This window comes from Rhinoderma darwinii, chromosome 1 (assembly GCF_050947455.1).
Source record: "Rhinoderma darwinii isolate aRhiDar2 chromosome 1, aRhiDar2.hap1, whole genome shotgun sequence".
NCBI lineage: Eukaryota > Metazoa > Chordata > Amphibia > Anura > Rhinodermatidae > Rhinoderma > Rhinoderma darwinii.
Genome location: NC_134687.1, coordinates 194,490,524 through 194,507,327, shown reverse-complemented (window position 1 = coordinate 194,507,327; position 16,804 = coordinate 194,490,524). Strand labels below are relative to the sequence as shown.

General features: G+C 42.1%; 1 protein-coding gene across 2 annotated transcripts in view; it reads right to left on the bottom strand.

Annotated features, from left to right (window-relative positions):
* The window catches only part of COX18 (cytochrome c oxidase assembly factor COX18), a 31,376-nt gene extending 16,477 nt beyond the window's left edge, over window positions 1-14,899 (bottom strand). The window contains exons 1-3 of one of the 2 annotated variants that reach the window (XM_075849778.1): window positions 14,663-14,899; window positions 12,526-12,985; window positions 11,559-11,659 (exon numbers count right to left, since the gene is read on the bottom strand). In XM_075849778.1, coding sequence (XP_075705893.1) covers window positions 11,559-11,659; window positions 12,526-12,975 — 551 coding nt within the window. In that variant the 5' untranslated portion in view covers window positions 12,976-12,985; window positions 14,663-14,899. Of the gene's footprint in view, window positions 1-11,558; window positions 11,664-12,525; window positions 12,986-14,662 lie in introns of those variants that run through there. The other variant, XM_075849779.1, reaches the window with a different exon arrangement.
* Between the last annotated feature and the right edge of the window lie 1,905 nt (window positions 14,900-16,804).

Here is a 16,804-nt window from a genome sequence, read left to right as displayed (position 1 = left end):
ATCTCCTACATAATCTGATCAGCGCTGTAATGTAGATAACAGTGGTTTTTATTTTGAAAAACAATCATTTTTTAGCAAGTTATAGACAATTTTAGAATTATGGTAATTAGTTTCTTAATAGACAACTGGGCGTTTTTTACCTTTTTAGCAACTGGGAATTGTACAGAGAAGTGTATGACACTGACCAATCAGCGTCATACACTTCTCTCCATTCATTTTTAGCTGTGCTGTCACATACTCCCACAGTAACTTTACCGAAGTGTCTTGAGAGTGAATAGACATCGCTTCCAGCCAGGACGCAATGTCTTTTCACACTCCCGACACTTCAGTAAAGTTACTGTGGGTGTATGTGAAAGCACAGCGTGATCTCGCGAGATCACGCTGTGTTGTGAGTAAGTCCCACAGAAACTTTACCGAAGTGTTGGGAGTGTGAAAAGACATCGCGTCCTGGCTGGAAGCGATGTCTATTCACTCTCAAGACACTTCGGTAAAGTTAATGTGGGAGTATGTGACTGCACAACGGGATCACGCGAGATGACGCTGTACTGCGAGTACAGCTAAAAATTAATGAAGAGAAATGTATGACGCTGATTGGTCAGCGTCATACACTTCTCTTTACAACGCCCAGTTGGTAAAAAACGCCCAGTTGTCTATTAAGAAACTAATTAGCATAAATCTAAAATTGTTCATAACTAAAATTATCGTTTTTCAGAATAAAAACCACTGTGATCTAAATTACAGCGTCGATCAGATTATGTAGGAGATAGGGCCTCTTTAAAGGTCAAATGTACACAAAAATAGCATCCATGGGAGCATTGCAAGGCACAAACCACAAAAACAGCGTAAAGGCTTGTCTCGCATTTGCCAACAAACATCTAAATTACCCCCAAGTATTTTGGGATAATATTCTGTGGACTGATGAGTCAAAGGTGGAACTTTTTGGAAGACATGGGTCTCGTTACATTTGGCGTAAAGTTAACGCCGCATTCCACCATAAGAACATAATACCAAAGGTCAAACATGGTGGTGGTAGCGTGATGGTCTGGGGCTACTTTGCTTCTACAGGACCTGGACGACTTGTCATCATTTATAGAACCATGAATTCTGCTCGATCATAAAAACCTGAAGGAGAATGTCCATCCGTCAGTTTGTGCTTATAGGGCGCAAGTGCACTTGGGTTATGAAGCAGGACAATTATCCGAAACAAACATGCAAGTGCTCTTCTGAATGACTAAAATAAAAATAATATGAAAGCGACCTTCCGTTCCCGGGACAACAGTTTAACCCCTTCCCAACATATGGCATACAGTTATTAGCCTGTTAGGGGGAAGTATGGAGCAGGCTCACAGGCTGAGCCCACGCCATACAAAGCAGCTCTCAGCTGTATGTTACAGCCGTCACTTCACAATAACGAGCGGGATCCCGCTCTTTTAACCCATTAAATGCCGTGGTCAATAGCAACCGCGGCATTTAAATAGTTAGAAAGAGGGAGGTGACCCCTACTGTGATCGCGGGGTGCCGATGGTTGTTATGGCAGCCTGGGCGTCTAATGAAGTCCTCTTTGTGCTCCTGTTAAGACCTGCCTCTGGCATTAGTATTGCAGCATATAGTGCAAGCGACGATCGCTGCTTCAAGTCCCCTGGTTCAAGTCTAAACTATTACAATATATCAATATTTAACCCGCACATTGTACGCCGTGTATAATATAAAGAAAAAAAAGGCCAGAATCACTGTTTTTTGGTCCCCTCATCTCCCACAAAAAATATGGAATAAAAAAGTGATCAATACCTCGCATGTACCCCAAAATGGTACCATTAAAAACGACAGCTTATCCCACTAATATGATGCCCTCATGCCGCTCAATCGACAGAAAAATAAAAAAAGTTATGGCTCTCAGAATTTGGCAACAAAAAATGCTATCATTAACCCCTTCCCGACATTTGACGTACATGTACGTCATGGAAAGCATTGACTTCCCGCAAAATGCCGTACATGTACGTCAAACGTTTGGCACCGGCTCAGAAGCTGAGTCGGTGCCATCATCGTCGGATCTCAGCTGTATCTTACAGCTGACATCCGACTGTAACGGCGGGGACCGAAATTAGCTTCGATCCCCGCCATTAACCCCTTAAGTGCAGCGCTCAAACGCGATCGCTGCACTTAAGGTGTTTGCAGCTCATCGGAGCCCCAGCAATGAAATTTCCGGGGTTCCGGTGGCTGCAATGGCAACCGGAGGCCTAATACTGGCCTCCCGGTCTGCCTAGCACCGAAGCCGGTCAAGAGCCGCCCGGCGGCGGAGCCTGATCGGCTTCCGTAGCTGCCGGCAAGATGGCGCCGGGTCAGGAGCTGATCCGACGTCATCAGCGGTGGAGGTCAGCTGTACTGTACAGCTGACATCCACCTGTAACGGCAGGAACCGGAGCTAGCTCCGATCCCTGCCATTAACCCCTTCGATGCAGCAATCGAAAGCGATTGCTGCATCGTAGCGGTTACTAGCAGATCGCCAGCCCTGACAGGCAATCGGGACTGGCGACTGCTGTTATGGCAACAGGAGACACAATGGTCTCCTGCTCTGCCATTACGGAAGCCGATCTAGGCCCCGCCGGGAGGCGAAGCCTAAACGGCTTGCTGTCAGTGAATGACTGACAGATCTAATACATTGCACTACATAGGTAGTGCAATGTATTAGAAAAAAAAAAATCTGACCGTTGGACCTTCAAGTCCCCTAGTGGGACTTGAGAAAAAGTGTAAAAAAAAAGTATAAAAAAAAGTGTAAAAAAAAGTGCAAAAAATAAAAGTTTGAAAACAATAAAAGTTTCAAGTAATCAAATAAAACACAATCCCCCTTTTACTCTAATCAAGTCCTTTATTATTGAAAAATAATAATAAACCATATGTATTTGGTATCGCCACGACCGGAGGTATCAAAATATTATATTATTTATTGCACGCGGTGAACAGCGTAAAAAAAACCCGTAAAAAACGTTACCAGAGTTTCTGTTTTTTGGTCACTTTGCCCTACAAATATTACAATAAAAAGTGATCAAAAAGTCGCACGTATCCAAAAATGGTACCTATAAAAACTATAGCTCGTTCCGCAAAAAACAAGCCCTCATACACGTCCGTCGACAAAAAAATTAAAAAGTTATGGTTCTCACAACTTGGCGACAGAAAAAATACATTCTTTTTACAAAAGTAATTTTATTGTGCAAAAAGTTGAAAACATAAAAAAGTGCTATAAATTAGGTATCGCCGGAATCGTACTGACCCGCAGAATAAAGTTAACATGTAGTTTATAATGCGTGGTGAACGCTGTATAAAAAAAACAAAAAAAGCTGTGCCAGAATTGCGTTTTTTTGTTTACCTGGCATCCCAAAAAATAGGATAAAAGGTGATCAAAAAGTCGCATGTACCCCAAAATGGTACCAATAATAACTACAGCTCGTCCCGCAACAAACCAGCCCTCATACCGCTACGTCTATGAAAAATAAAATTAGTTATGGCTCCAATAAGTCAGGAAATAAAAAAATATGCAGTTGTGCCCGAGGGGAACATTTCTTCAGTTTCAAGAGGCGATTTATCAAGGGCCTAAAATTAGGGAACCAGGAAGGGGAGGGCCCAAACATATCCGCTGGAAGCGACGGTGCCCGTATTATACCAGGATAATACTTTCCCAGCAAAATTCCCTAAACTACAAAGGCGCGGAGTGTGGACCAAAAGGGGGATAAGAAATGACACCATTTATCAGTGCGACACCGGCCTGTGCAGAAAGGATTGCTTCACAGCGTAACACACATCTATGGATTATTTTTATTTTTTTATACCACCTGACTATGCCCCTTATATACTCCGCCCCGCTTACATGTACCCCCACATTATAAAACACCAGCAATACTCAAACAAATATAGTACCAAGCAAAATCCGCTCTCCAAAAGCCAAATGGTGCTCCCTCGGCCCTGAACCCTGCAGCGTCCCCAAACAGCAGTTTCCTTCAACATATATGGCATCGTCATACCCGGGAGAACCCTTTTAACAATTTTTGGGGTGAGTGTCTCCAGCGTCATAAGCTGGGCATGACATATTTGCCACTGAATGGCATATCTAGGGAAAAATATAAAATTTTTAATTTGCACCATCCACAGCGCATTCATTTATGGAAAAGATTTGTGGGTTGAAAATGCTCACTACACCCCTTAATAAATGCCTTGAGGGGTGCAGTTCCATAGTGGGGGTCACTTATCAGGGGTTTCTTTTTATTATTTCACATCTGAGCGTCTGCAGTTGTGAACCAATACTTTGTAAATCGCCAAATTAGGCCTCCACTCCGCATGGTACTCTTCACTTCTGAGCCCTGTCATATGTCCAGACAAAAGATTAGTGCCCCATGTAGGGTGTTTCTAAAACCGGGAAACACCGCATAATAATTAGAGAGCTGTCTTGTTATGGTGGCACAAGCCGGGCACCACATATTGGCATATCTATGGAAAAAAATCCCATTTTCACTCTGCAACATTGAGCGCACACTAATTTCTACAAAACACCTGCAGGGTTAAAATGCTTACTACACCCCTTGGTAAATGCATTGAGGGGTGTAGTTTCCAAAATGGGGTCACTTCTGGGGGGTTTCCACTGTTTTGGGCCCACAGGTGCCCAGAAACCAATCCAGCAACATCTGCACTCCAAATGGCGGTCCTTCCCATCTGAGCCCTGCGGTTTGCCCAAACAGCAGTTTATGACCACATATGGGGTATTGCCGTACTCGGGAGAAATAGCTTTACAAATGTTGGGTTCTTTTTTTCCTTTATTTGTTGAGAAAATGAAAAAATTTGCGCTAAAGCTACGTCTTATTGAAGAAAAAGGACTGTTTTTATTTTCACTGCCTAATTCTAATAAATTCTATGAAACATCTGTGGGGTCAAAATGCTCACTACACCCCTAGATGCATTCCTCAAGAGGTGTAGTTTCCTAAATGGAGTCCCTTTTTGGGCGTTTTCATTGTTTTGTCCCCTCAGGGGCTTTGCAAATGTGACCTGGCCTCGGCAAATCATTCCTGCTAAATGTGATCTCAAAAAGCCAAATAGTGCTCTTTCCCTTCTAAGCCCTGCCGTGTGTCTAAACAGCCGTTTATTACCACATGTTGGGTATTGTTTTACTCGGGAGAAATTGCTTTACAAATTTTGTGGTGCTTTTTCTCCTTCAGTACTTCTGGAAATGAAAAAAAATTAGCTAAACCTACATTTTATTTGAAAAAAATGTAGATTTTCATTTTCACAGCCTACTTGCAAAAATTTCTGCAAAAAACCTGTGGGGTCAAAATGCTCACTATACCCCTAGATAATTTCCTCAAGGGGTATAGTTTCCAAAATGGGGTCACTTGTTTGGGGTTTCCACTGTTTTGTCACCTCAGGGGCTTTGTAAATGTGACATGGCCTCCGCAAACCATTCCTGCTAAATGTGAACTCCAAAAGCCAAATAGCGCTCTTTCCCTTCTCAGCCACGCCGTGTCTCCAAACAACCGTTTATTACCACATGTGAGGTATTGTTTTACTCGGGAGAAATTGCTTTACAAATTTTGCGGTGCTTTTTCTCCTTTAGTCCTTGTGGAAATGAGAAAAAAAAAATCGCTAAACCTACATTTTCTTTGAAGAAATGTTGATTTTAATTTTCACGGCCTACTTCCAATAATTTCTGTAAAAAACCTGTGCGGTCAAAATGCTCACTACACCCCTAGATAATTTCCTTGAGGTGCCTAGTTTCCCAGATGGGGTCACTTTTGGTTGATTTTGACTGTTTTGGCACCGCAAGAGCCCTTCAAACCGGACATGGTGCCTAAAATATATTCTAACAAAAATAAGGCCCCAAAATCCACTAGGTGCTCCTTTGCTTCTGAGGCCGGTGCTTCAGTCCAGTAGCACGCTATGGCCACATGTGGGATATTTCCTAAAACTGCAGAAACTGGGCAACAAATATTGAGTTGCATTTCTCTGGTAAAACCTTCTGTTTTATAAAAAAAATTGTATTAAAAATGTATTTCTGCAGAAAAATATGAAATTTGTAAACTTCACCTCTACTTTGCTTTAATTCCTGTGAAATGTGTAAAGGGTTAAGACATTTTCTAAATGCTGTTTTGAATACTTTGAGGGGTGAAGTTTTTAAAATGGGGTGACTTTTTTGGGGTTTCTAATATATAAGGCCCTCAAAACCACTTCACAACTGAACTGGCCCCTGTAAAAATAGCCTTTTGAAATTTTCTTGAAAATGTGAGAAATTGCTGCTAAAGTTCTAAGCCTTGTGAGGTCATAGAAAAATAAAAGGATGTTCAAAAAACTATGCCAATCTAAAGTAGACATATGGGTGATGTTAATTAGCAACAATTTTGTGTGGTATAACTGCCTGTCTTACAAGCAGATACATTTAAATTGAGAAAAATGCTAATTTTTGCAATTTTTCGCTAATTTTTGGTGTTTTTCACAATTAAATACTGAACATATCGAGCAAATTTTGCCAGTAACATAAAGTCCAATGTGTCACGAGAAAACAATCTCAGAATCGCTTGGATAGGTGAAAGCATTCCGGAGTTATTACCACATAAAGTGACACATGTCAGATTTGAAAAAATGAGGGTATGTTCACACGGCCTATTTACGGACGTAAATCGGGCGTTTTTGCCCCGAATTACGCCCGAAAATAGCGCCTCAATAGCGCTGACAAACATCTGCCCATTGAAAGCAATGGGCAGACGTTTGTCTGTTCACACGAGGCGTATATTTACGCGCCGCTGTCAAATGGCGGCGCGTAAATTGACGCCCGCGTAGAAGAAGTGACCTGTCACTTCTTTGGCCGTAATTGGAGCCGCTATTCATTGACTCCAATGAATAGCAGCGCTAATTACGGCCGTAATTGACGCGGCGTTCAAGCGCCTGCACATGCCGGTACGGCTGAAATTACGGGGATGTTTTCAGGCTGAAACATCCCCGTAATTTCAGCCGTTACGGACCCCCGAAGTGTGAACATACCCTGAGGCTCTGTCAGGAAGGTCAAAAGTGGCTAAAGAGGGAAGGGGTTAAAAAGCTGCACTTTGTGTTTACTTGAGTGGTCTTTAGCTTATATTAAAATTAGTTATATGATCTGAAAAATTTAAATATGACAAATTATCAAAAAGAAGAAGAAATTGGATGAGGGGCAAATACTTTACATAAATTTTATACAAAGTTTAGAAAAACTAGCAATATTACACATTAGTTACTACTCCCTGAACCACTTAGACCCAGATCACACAGAGTTTTTTTGGCACGGATTTTGACGCGGAAACCACGTCGGAATCATTGAGTTTAATGGGAGGCAGAGGAGTTTTTTTTTCAGCCGGTCGTGTGAAAAAAAGGGGCATGTACTTTCTTGCTGAGTTTTTTTTCGCCCGCAGAACTTAATTGTACCCGCGGTAACAAAGTGCAGGCAAGTCAAAATCTGCCTCAAAATTCCTGAAATAATTTTTTCTGCCTGTAAAAATACATCGTGTGAACAGGGCCTCAAAGTAAAGGCTTATTCAGACGAACGGATATATGTCCGTGCAACGCGCGTCGCACGGACCTATATTAGTCTATGGCGCCGTGCAGACAGTTGCATGATTCCGCTGCGAAAAACTCACGACATGTCCGTTCTTTGTGCGTATTTCGCGCACCACACGGAAGCACTTCCGTGGGACGCACGTGATTTGCGCAACAGCTGTAAAACTATGAGTGAAAACAGAAAAGAACCACGTGCTTTTCTGTTTACAAACATCCAAACGGAGAGTCATAATGATGGCGGCTGCGCGAAAATCACGCAGCCACGAATCATACGGGGCTGACACACGGAGCTGTTAAGTGCCTTTTGCGCACGCAAAACGCCGCTTTTTTTGCGTGCGCAAAACTTACACGCTCGTGGGAATCCAGCCTAAGGCACACGTAGCGTAAATACTGTGGAAATTCGAAGCGGGTTTTCCATGCAGAAATTCCACAGCCTTTACAACAGCAGTAAAGTTGTTGAGGTTTACACAAAGCTCTTCCACATGCTGCGAAAAAAAGCCGCAGAAAATATAATTGACGCTATGGAATGTCATTCCGCAGAATTTTCTAAACATAAAGCGACATGCTGAGGAATGGAATTCCATAGAGAATGGCAATTTTCACACATTTTTTCTGCAGGATGTGGATACGTTTTGTTTAACCCCTTAATGACCACCGATTAGCCTTTTCACGGCGGTCATTAGTGGCCTTTATTCTGATGCAATAGCAGTTTCACGGAGATGCATCAGGATAAATAAATAGAGCAGGGAGCCGTCAAATCTCCCTGCTCTCAACTGCCAGAGGTAACGGAGGGCTGGGGGCATCCCTGCTCGAACGTGTGAGATCGATATTAGTATCGATCTCACCCGTTTAACCCCTCAGATTAGGTGCTAAATAGCGTGCGCCGCACCTGAGTGGTTTTGGAGAGGGAGCTCCCTCTCATCCCACCGGCACCCGGCGATAAGATCGCCGAGTATCTGTGTCTTCTATGGCAGCCGGGGGGCCTAATAAAGGCCCCCAGGTCTGCCTGTAGTGAATGCCTGCTAGGTCATGCCAGAGGCATGTCCTAGCAGATGCCTGTCCGTTTTAAATGGACAGGCAGTAATACACTGCAATACAAAAGTATTGCAGTGTATTATAAAAGTGATCGGATGATCGCATAGTGAAGCCCCCTAGTAGGACAAGTAAAAAAAAAGTTGAACAAAGTTAATAAAAAATAAAAAATGAAAAACACACTTTTTCCCCTTACAAAATGCTTTACTATTAGAAAAAACAAAATAAAAGGAAAAAAGTTACACATATTTAGTATCGCTGCGTCCATAACGACCCCGACTATAAATCGATTACATTATTTAACCCACACGATGAACGTAGTAAAAAAAATCAAATAAAAAACAATGGAAAAATTGCTGTTTTCTGTGAATCCTGACTTAACAAAAAGTGATAAAAAGTGATCAAAAAAAGTCGCATCTACTCCAAAATGGTACCGATAAAAACTACAAGTCGTCCTGCAAAAAACAAGCCCTTATACAGCTATGTCCACGCAAAAATAAAAAAGTTATAGCTCTTGGAATGTGATGATGGAAAACGTAAAAAATGGCTTGGTCATTAGGGCCCAGAATGCAAGCAGGGGGAGGGGGTTAAAGCTCATCCACTACACTGCTACTGCAAACACAGCGGAATTTCCGCAGTATTTACGCTACACGTGGCCTTAACCTAAGCGGCTCTAGGATTAATAACTAATGTGCAATATTACTAGCTCACATAAATTGTATATATTGCGGTGAAAAAGTAAGTGCCCCTCATCCGATTCCTTCTATTTTTGCTAAACTGGCACATTTCTGCAGTTTCTACGTTACGCGTTACCTCACCCTTATAGTACAAATAGGTCATGTAGAAAAAGAATTTTATATATATATATATATATATATATATCTCTCACAAAGATATCGTAAAATCAAAGAGAGAAAACGCATAAGCATATATATAGGTAGTATCTGTGTGATCAAAAACATAATAGGTACTAGTGTCTTACTTTATAAAACTTTGAACAAGTGCATAACAGGTGTAATTTAAATATGTATAAGAAGATACAACTAACTGAAGCGTCCATAAAGGTCACACATCGTGTTTTATTTGCATGACTTTGCAACGATTTTTGCAAAAACACAATGGGAGGAATTTACCAAGATTTGTGACGTAGAGAAGTTGCAAAAATGTTTGCTTCTGGGCCATCCCCACTGCTTTTTTTTTTTTTTTTTTTTTTTTTAAACGTGTGGAGGGGGTGTGGTAACTCGTGGCCCACCGCATTAACTATAATTTACGCCACAAAGTGGCGTAAATGATAGCAACATTTTTTTTTAAGCCATTCATAGTGTGGTTCAAATAATCTGTTGACTTTAATATACAAGTTGTTAGGATCGTGGTGACACCACATATACTGTATGCGTATTCATTTTTTTAAGCTAAACAAAAACACTTTTTTTGGAAAGAAAATGGTTTTATTGTATTTGTGCTGTGAACTCTTGCTTTTTTTCCTAATAAACTTTATTTGACGCACCAGGACGTTACCGTATGTTTTGGTGTGGTGGTTGAAGTATGGGCTGAGCTCGCTCCATACGCTGCGGGCATCAGCTGTGTATTACAGCTGATATCTCGCACTTACAGCCAGGAACAGCGATAACTCTGCGCCTGGCCATTTAACCACTTAGATGCCGTGGGCAATAGTGACAGCACATCTAAGCCCCTCCGACAGCCCATCGGACCCCTGCGACGTAATTGCCGGGTGCCAATGGTAGACCCCCAGGTCTACCTTCTTTCTGCTCGTTAAGCCCTCTTGGCAGGGCATAACAGGAGCCTGTAAATGACAATACACTGCGATATAGTAGTATTGCAGTGTACTGTACCACCGATCTGACTCACTAGTTCAAATCCTCTAGATTTGCTAAAAAACGGTGTTAAAAATAGTTTTAATAGAGTACAAAAAAATACTAATATTAAAAGTTTAAAAAAAACAAAAAAAACACCCTTTTCCCATTTTTCCTCTAAAGTAATGTAAAAAAGAAACAAAATTGGTATAGCTGTGTCCGTAAAAGTCCGAACTATTACAATATAACATTACTTAACTCACACGGTGAACGTTGTAAAAAAAAAAAAAACGCCAGAATCCCAGTTTTTTGGTCACCGTAGCGCTACAAAAAATGTAATAGAAAGTCATTAAAAAGTCATATGTATCAAAAAAATAAGCCCTCACACTGCTCAATTGCCGAAATTTTTTTAATGTTATGGCATTCAGAATACGGCGACAAATTTTTTTATTTTTTTTTTAAACAAATTGTTTTTGCTGTGTAAAAATAGAAAAACATTAAAAAAAAACAAAAACTATTGCCCATCTAAAGTCAAGATGTCGTTTTCACCAAACGGTGAACCCCCCCACCAAACAAATAAAAAGAATGGAGGAATCAGTATTTTCCAATTCCACCCCACAAATAATATTTTTTCCAGCTTCCCGGAGCTGACACACGGAGCTGTCAAGTGCCTTTTGCGCTTGAAAAACGCCGCGTTTTTCAAGCGCGCAAAACGCACACGCTCGTGTGAATCCGGCCTAAAACTGACAGCCAATCTATTAGACCATGCCTCTGACCCCCGATTGACATGACAAATCATAGGCACCACGCGATCATGACTGATAACTCTGATCCTGGCGGTTGCAGTGGAATATTGGCTGTATATTACAGCCAGCACCCTAATTAAATGGCGCCGGAACAACTCCTGTGCCCATACCACCAACTGGGGGGTACCATTACGCCCTACTGCGGTCAATAGACTTTACTTCTAGCTACAAAGCTCCCACAGCTTAGTTTGAAAGGAACAACACTCCTAACATGGCTCCCGAAGACAAAGGAGTAGCAAAGTGTGGTGGAGAAATATAGCGAACATAATCTGCTCTACAAACGAACATCACATATTATATAGCAATATAAATCTAAGAAGCTGATTATTAAATAACTTACTTTGCAACTTTGTCGCTCCAGCCGTGCTGCTTCCCATAAACCGCTACCTCATGCCGCAGTTCCTTTGCTATATTTTGCATTTCTGGCTGTAATTTTTCCACCTAGCTGAAGATAAAGCAATGGTGTTTTTTTTTTAGACAACTTGCCTGCTTGTACTATTGGTATCAGTGCAGAATTATAATGTTATGTAGAGTCTAGAATTGCCCAGGTCAAGGCTGAATACAACTGTACATGTTTTCCCTATAGTAAGCAATGCATTGCCGTTCCTTTCTTTGGCGAAACGCGCATCAAGGTCTCTGTGCCGACCCATACCACTGCCTGCTACTGGGTTACCATGTCTCAGGGTATGCTAATCTTTTTGCCCTATTAGGGTCTTTCCTTGCGCTATACTATTTATTTGGCTCTTGCATGTTTATGTTAGGGTCTCCTACATACATTGATCAGTATTTTCTGATCTGGGCTTTGCAGTACTACATAGCTTGCCTTGTATAATTCCCTGCCCATTTACCCTTACATCTATTTATTCATATACGTGGGTGCTTTATATATGGTCTATGTTTTCATCTTCATGTGGATGGTTGTACTGTATACCACATGGCATGTTTCACCTTGCCTTGGGTGTATTCTTGTCCCTATAGGGTCCTGTTTTAATAGTGTCATTTTCATATACTGCGTTTTGATGATTCTATAATAAAAAGATTAACTATTTCTGTGTCTGTGTATAGATCATATTGTCACTCAGCCACCCGCTATGGAAGGAACTACAACACAGCCTGATTCACTTCGGCCCCTTTGTTCACCGGATTGGCAAGTGTCCCAGAGGTAGAACTCCCACCAATGAGAATTTTTTTTAGCATATACTAGGGAATATTCCTTAAAATACATAATCTATTCCGTAAAGTGAAAGCACATAAAGCCTGAAATGCTGAGACTTCTATTTATCAGTATAAAGCAGTAGAATACGCACCTTGCCTAGAATACGCATCTGATATACGGACATAGGGAGGGTGACAGCTGTTCTCAGCGCTATTGTTGTGCACATTATATTCACCCACCACGGTAGCCCTGTGACTTCTTGAATAGAGATTAACACGTTCTCAGCCAAATGAACAGGAGACGAGTCGGCCATTTTTGCAAACACGCCATAATCACTATTCACTTGCCCTGTAGATGCAGCAGCAAGAGAGTTAATAGTCCTATGTTGGGGTGAAACCGGAACATAGGATGCAAACAAAGGACGTTTCCCATTAACATGAAGACATCTGTGACTATCGGATACCATTTGCACTGGATTTTTTAGTCCTTGCTGATGTTTTTTGACATTTGTGGTCAGAAAGAACCTTGCATGTTGGCATCTTTTTGGAAACAATAGTCCAGTGGTTCTCGTCTGAATTCTCAGAGTCTTTATGTAAAACATTGCCCCAAATCTGAAGAAAAAAAAAAAATACACAGTATCACCGATATATACATTCACATATATAGCCAAATGAAACAAATGTGTTTTAAAAGGAGAGTTCTTCACGGCCCGGCTAGAGCCAGACAGTGACAATAAGTCGTGTGTGAATTGCTGTAAATTCTGGGAATCACAGGAAACAAGGTCATGGGCGATCTTGTGACTATTGCAAATCTGACCTGGCCAGATTTCTGTGACATCAGAATGTCATTTGTGACCTTGGTTTCAGTAGTAGGTCACTTTTAAGGTAATCCTGTGGATTTCACTGCTCACAACCAAACTTTGCCTAAAAGACTCGAAGCTTAAGGCTACATTCAGACGAACGTAGCCAACCTTGGACGAGAAAAACTACCGCTTTTCACGTCAGAGGTGCACGCGTGCGGGACGCATTATCACGCATCCCCTATAGACTAGAGTCTATGGAGGGATACGGGACAAGCAGTAAAATAGGACATGTCCTATTTTTCCACGGTCCCTTCACACACTCAGTTGAAACAACAGTCATGTAAATGGCCCCATTGAAGTACATGAGTCCGTGTGACGGCTGTGGTTTTTATCGGCCGTCACACGGAATACATATACACTTGTCTGAATGAGCCCTAAGGTAGAACTTTACACTAAACTGAAGGCAGAGTAGAAACATTAATGCTTGACAGGACCTAAAAAAGTCTTCAACAGGGGTGCACAACCTGCGGCACGCGATACTGTGCTGTGCGGTCCCCAACCATTAGGACACAGGTATCATGGCTGTATTAGTATAGCCCCCCCATGCCCGCACTAGGCATAACACAGTGCATCTTTTAAAAGGGTATTACCATCGGAGACATGTATGGCATATCCTATAATTCCCTGTTCAACACTGCAGACATGAGGAGGCCAAGCAGGCAAGCTGCACTCTCCATTGTAGAGAGTCTCAATGAGCTGCTCTGTGATTGGCTGATGATGATACTATCTGTGTGTCTGAGTAGTCTATAGTCACAGATGAAGTAGCCAGTGGAAGGAGTCCAGCAGGCTTTAGTACAAGAAATTAACCCTTTCAGAGTGTTAACCTTTTCACTGTGCTAGGCCACCGGGGACGCTGTCCATCATTGTAGAGGAAATTCAGACTATTTATTTTATATGCTGGTGGAAAGGAGCCCAAACACTACTTTTGCACAAGGGTCCTCAGCAGTCTGTGTCCTCCCCCTTGCTAGTGCAGGTCTTGAGGGGGCGGGGCATGACACAGTGATGAGAAGAACAACAAAGAAAGCAGCTCTGCGTCATGCACCATCCTCGCTGTTAAAGCATACCTAAAAAGTGGAGATCATATGACAGGATTACAACGAAATGGCAGCTCTGGGCAACGAGGCCACTGCTATTCAACAGTTTGACACATGAAGCCCATTGGGTACAGAAACACCAATGTGAAATGTAATTTTGTATTGTACAAGACTGGTTCAATCTCTGCTCACAATATACTCCTAAACCAGAGTAATTCTGTCACAGACTATCACATGCCGCTATTTAGTAAAGATTACACGGGGAATCTGCGTCCAGAACATTCGATCTGTCCACACAGTGTTTTATGACTGAACTCTTCCCCCTGCAATCTCAACCTTCTATTCCAATTCTACAGCAACAATGAGGGTTATAGGAGAATACTGTCACTTACCGGAAATACGTCCATTCAAACTGCTACCATGTGCGGTACGACTGTACAAGCAGCAGATGGCGCTGGAGTTGTGAAAAAAGACGTACAACGTTGACCTTGTTAATGGTCGCCTTCGCTTTTCCAACTCTATGATCACGGGAGGTTTCCCATACCAGCAGTCGTCATAAGCGACTTTTCCAATTACACGGAGCGCTTTTTAATGACGACACCACACAACTTCCTGTGATGGCGGCGCTCATATAACGTGTGTGTGTGTGTGTGTGTGTGTGTGTGTGTGTGTGTGTGTGTGTGTGTGTGTGTGTGTGTGTGTGTGTGTGTGTGTGTGTGTGTGTGTGTGTGTGTGTGTGTGTGTGTGTGTGTGTGTGTGTGTGTGTGTGTGTGTGTGTGTGTGTGTGTGTGTGTGTGTGTGTGTGTGTGTGTGTGTGTGACAGTGTGTGTGTGTGTGTGTGTGTGTGTGTGTGTGTGTGTGTGTGTGTGTGTGTGTGTGTGTGTGTGTGTGTGTGTGTGTGTGTGTGTGTGTGTGTGTGTGTGTGTGACACTTTTCTAGATACTGTGACTCGGTAAATCATAACGTTCAGATACGTTTAACTCCAATGCTATCACACGCTATTGGCGTGTACTACCATATGTCCGTTCATGCAATGTATATTGATGCCGATATACCTAATTTTTGAGCGATTAATCTTACTACTTCTGTGAAATAATGATAGACGTGTATGGTCAACTGATGCATTCCTGGTTTTAGTTTAAAAAAAACAAAAACCACAAAAAAAATTATAAAAAGTCTACAACTTTATAATATACTGTGATCGGTAAGAGTCTGACTGCCGGGACCCTGCTGATCCTGAGCAACTAAGGCCCTGTTCACACGGAGTTTTTTTGCAGGCAGAAAATTCTTCCTCAAAAAAGGAATTTTGAGGCAGATTTTGCTCTGCCTACACGCCATTTGCCGCGTTTTTCGCTCGCGCGCCTCGGGCAAAAACGCAGCGAAATACACTTTCTTCCTCCCATTGATGTTAATGGCAGGTCAGAGACATGCCCTATCTTCGGGCGTTTATGACGCTTTTTCCCGCGAGAGTTTTTTTCCCACTCGCTGGAAGAAAAAAAAAACGACCGCCTCCCTTTGAAATCAATGGGAGGCAAAAAAAACCTCAGTGTGAACAGGGCCTACGCTGGGCAATCGCAGCGCTTTGGCACCTTAGGCTGGGTTCCCACCCGTTGGATACGCTGCGTAAAACCATGCAGCTTATTCAACCTAGAACCCACAGTACATACCGTCCGAAAAACCGCACCACGTTGTGCAGTTTTTCAGGCAGAATTTCCACTGGTAAACTGCAAGTTCATAGGTCAAAGTCATGGCGAAAGAGTCTCTTCGTTGACATGCAGTCTGGCCTCCCGGGATGACGCTGCAGCAGTCACATGGGATAAACCGTCATTCCAGGACGCGGATCTGGAAGAAGATTAGAAAGCGTCTTTATGACAACGCCCGGGTTGTTTCAACACTTGGCTATTTGTTGCAGGTTTTACATCCCCATTAAATTCAATGGGGAAAACCCGCAGCATAAATGGAAATGCAGATAACAGAGGCCCCCTCTGAAAAAACAGCGGGTGGGCCCTCTTCTACCTGCAGACTTGCAACTTAAATCACTCATATTTAAAATGTCTAATCACTAGGGGTTAATAACGACATTCCTGGTGCTCTACAGAAGTGAACTCCCTGTGATAAAGGTGATCCACAGTACCTGTACTGGAGGCTGTAAGACTCCTCCCTCTTGCTAATCAGCCAATCAGAGCAGCTCAGATAATCATGGATCTACATGAAAAGTTGAAGGATTTTGTAAACACATTACACAATTTATGTTGACTGGATCCTGAGTTAGGGCTCATGCAAATGGCTGGATTATGGTAATCAGAGGCCGGTGAATGTATCTAATACTGTACTTCTAGAAGCCTCGGATTTCATACATTTTTTTTTTTTTCTTTACGAAATAATGGCATGCCTTATCGGACGCCATATTACATACCGATTCTCTAAAAGCATTGCTTCTGGGGAATAATCTCTCTATCATATAATGCCATATATTTTCAATTATTTAAATTTATAAAAAAAAGAGAGTTTTTAGGAAAGTTCTATTCAATTGT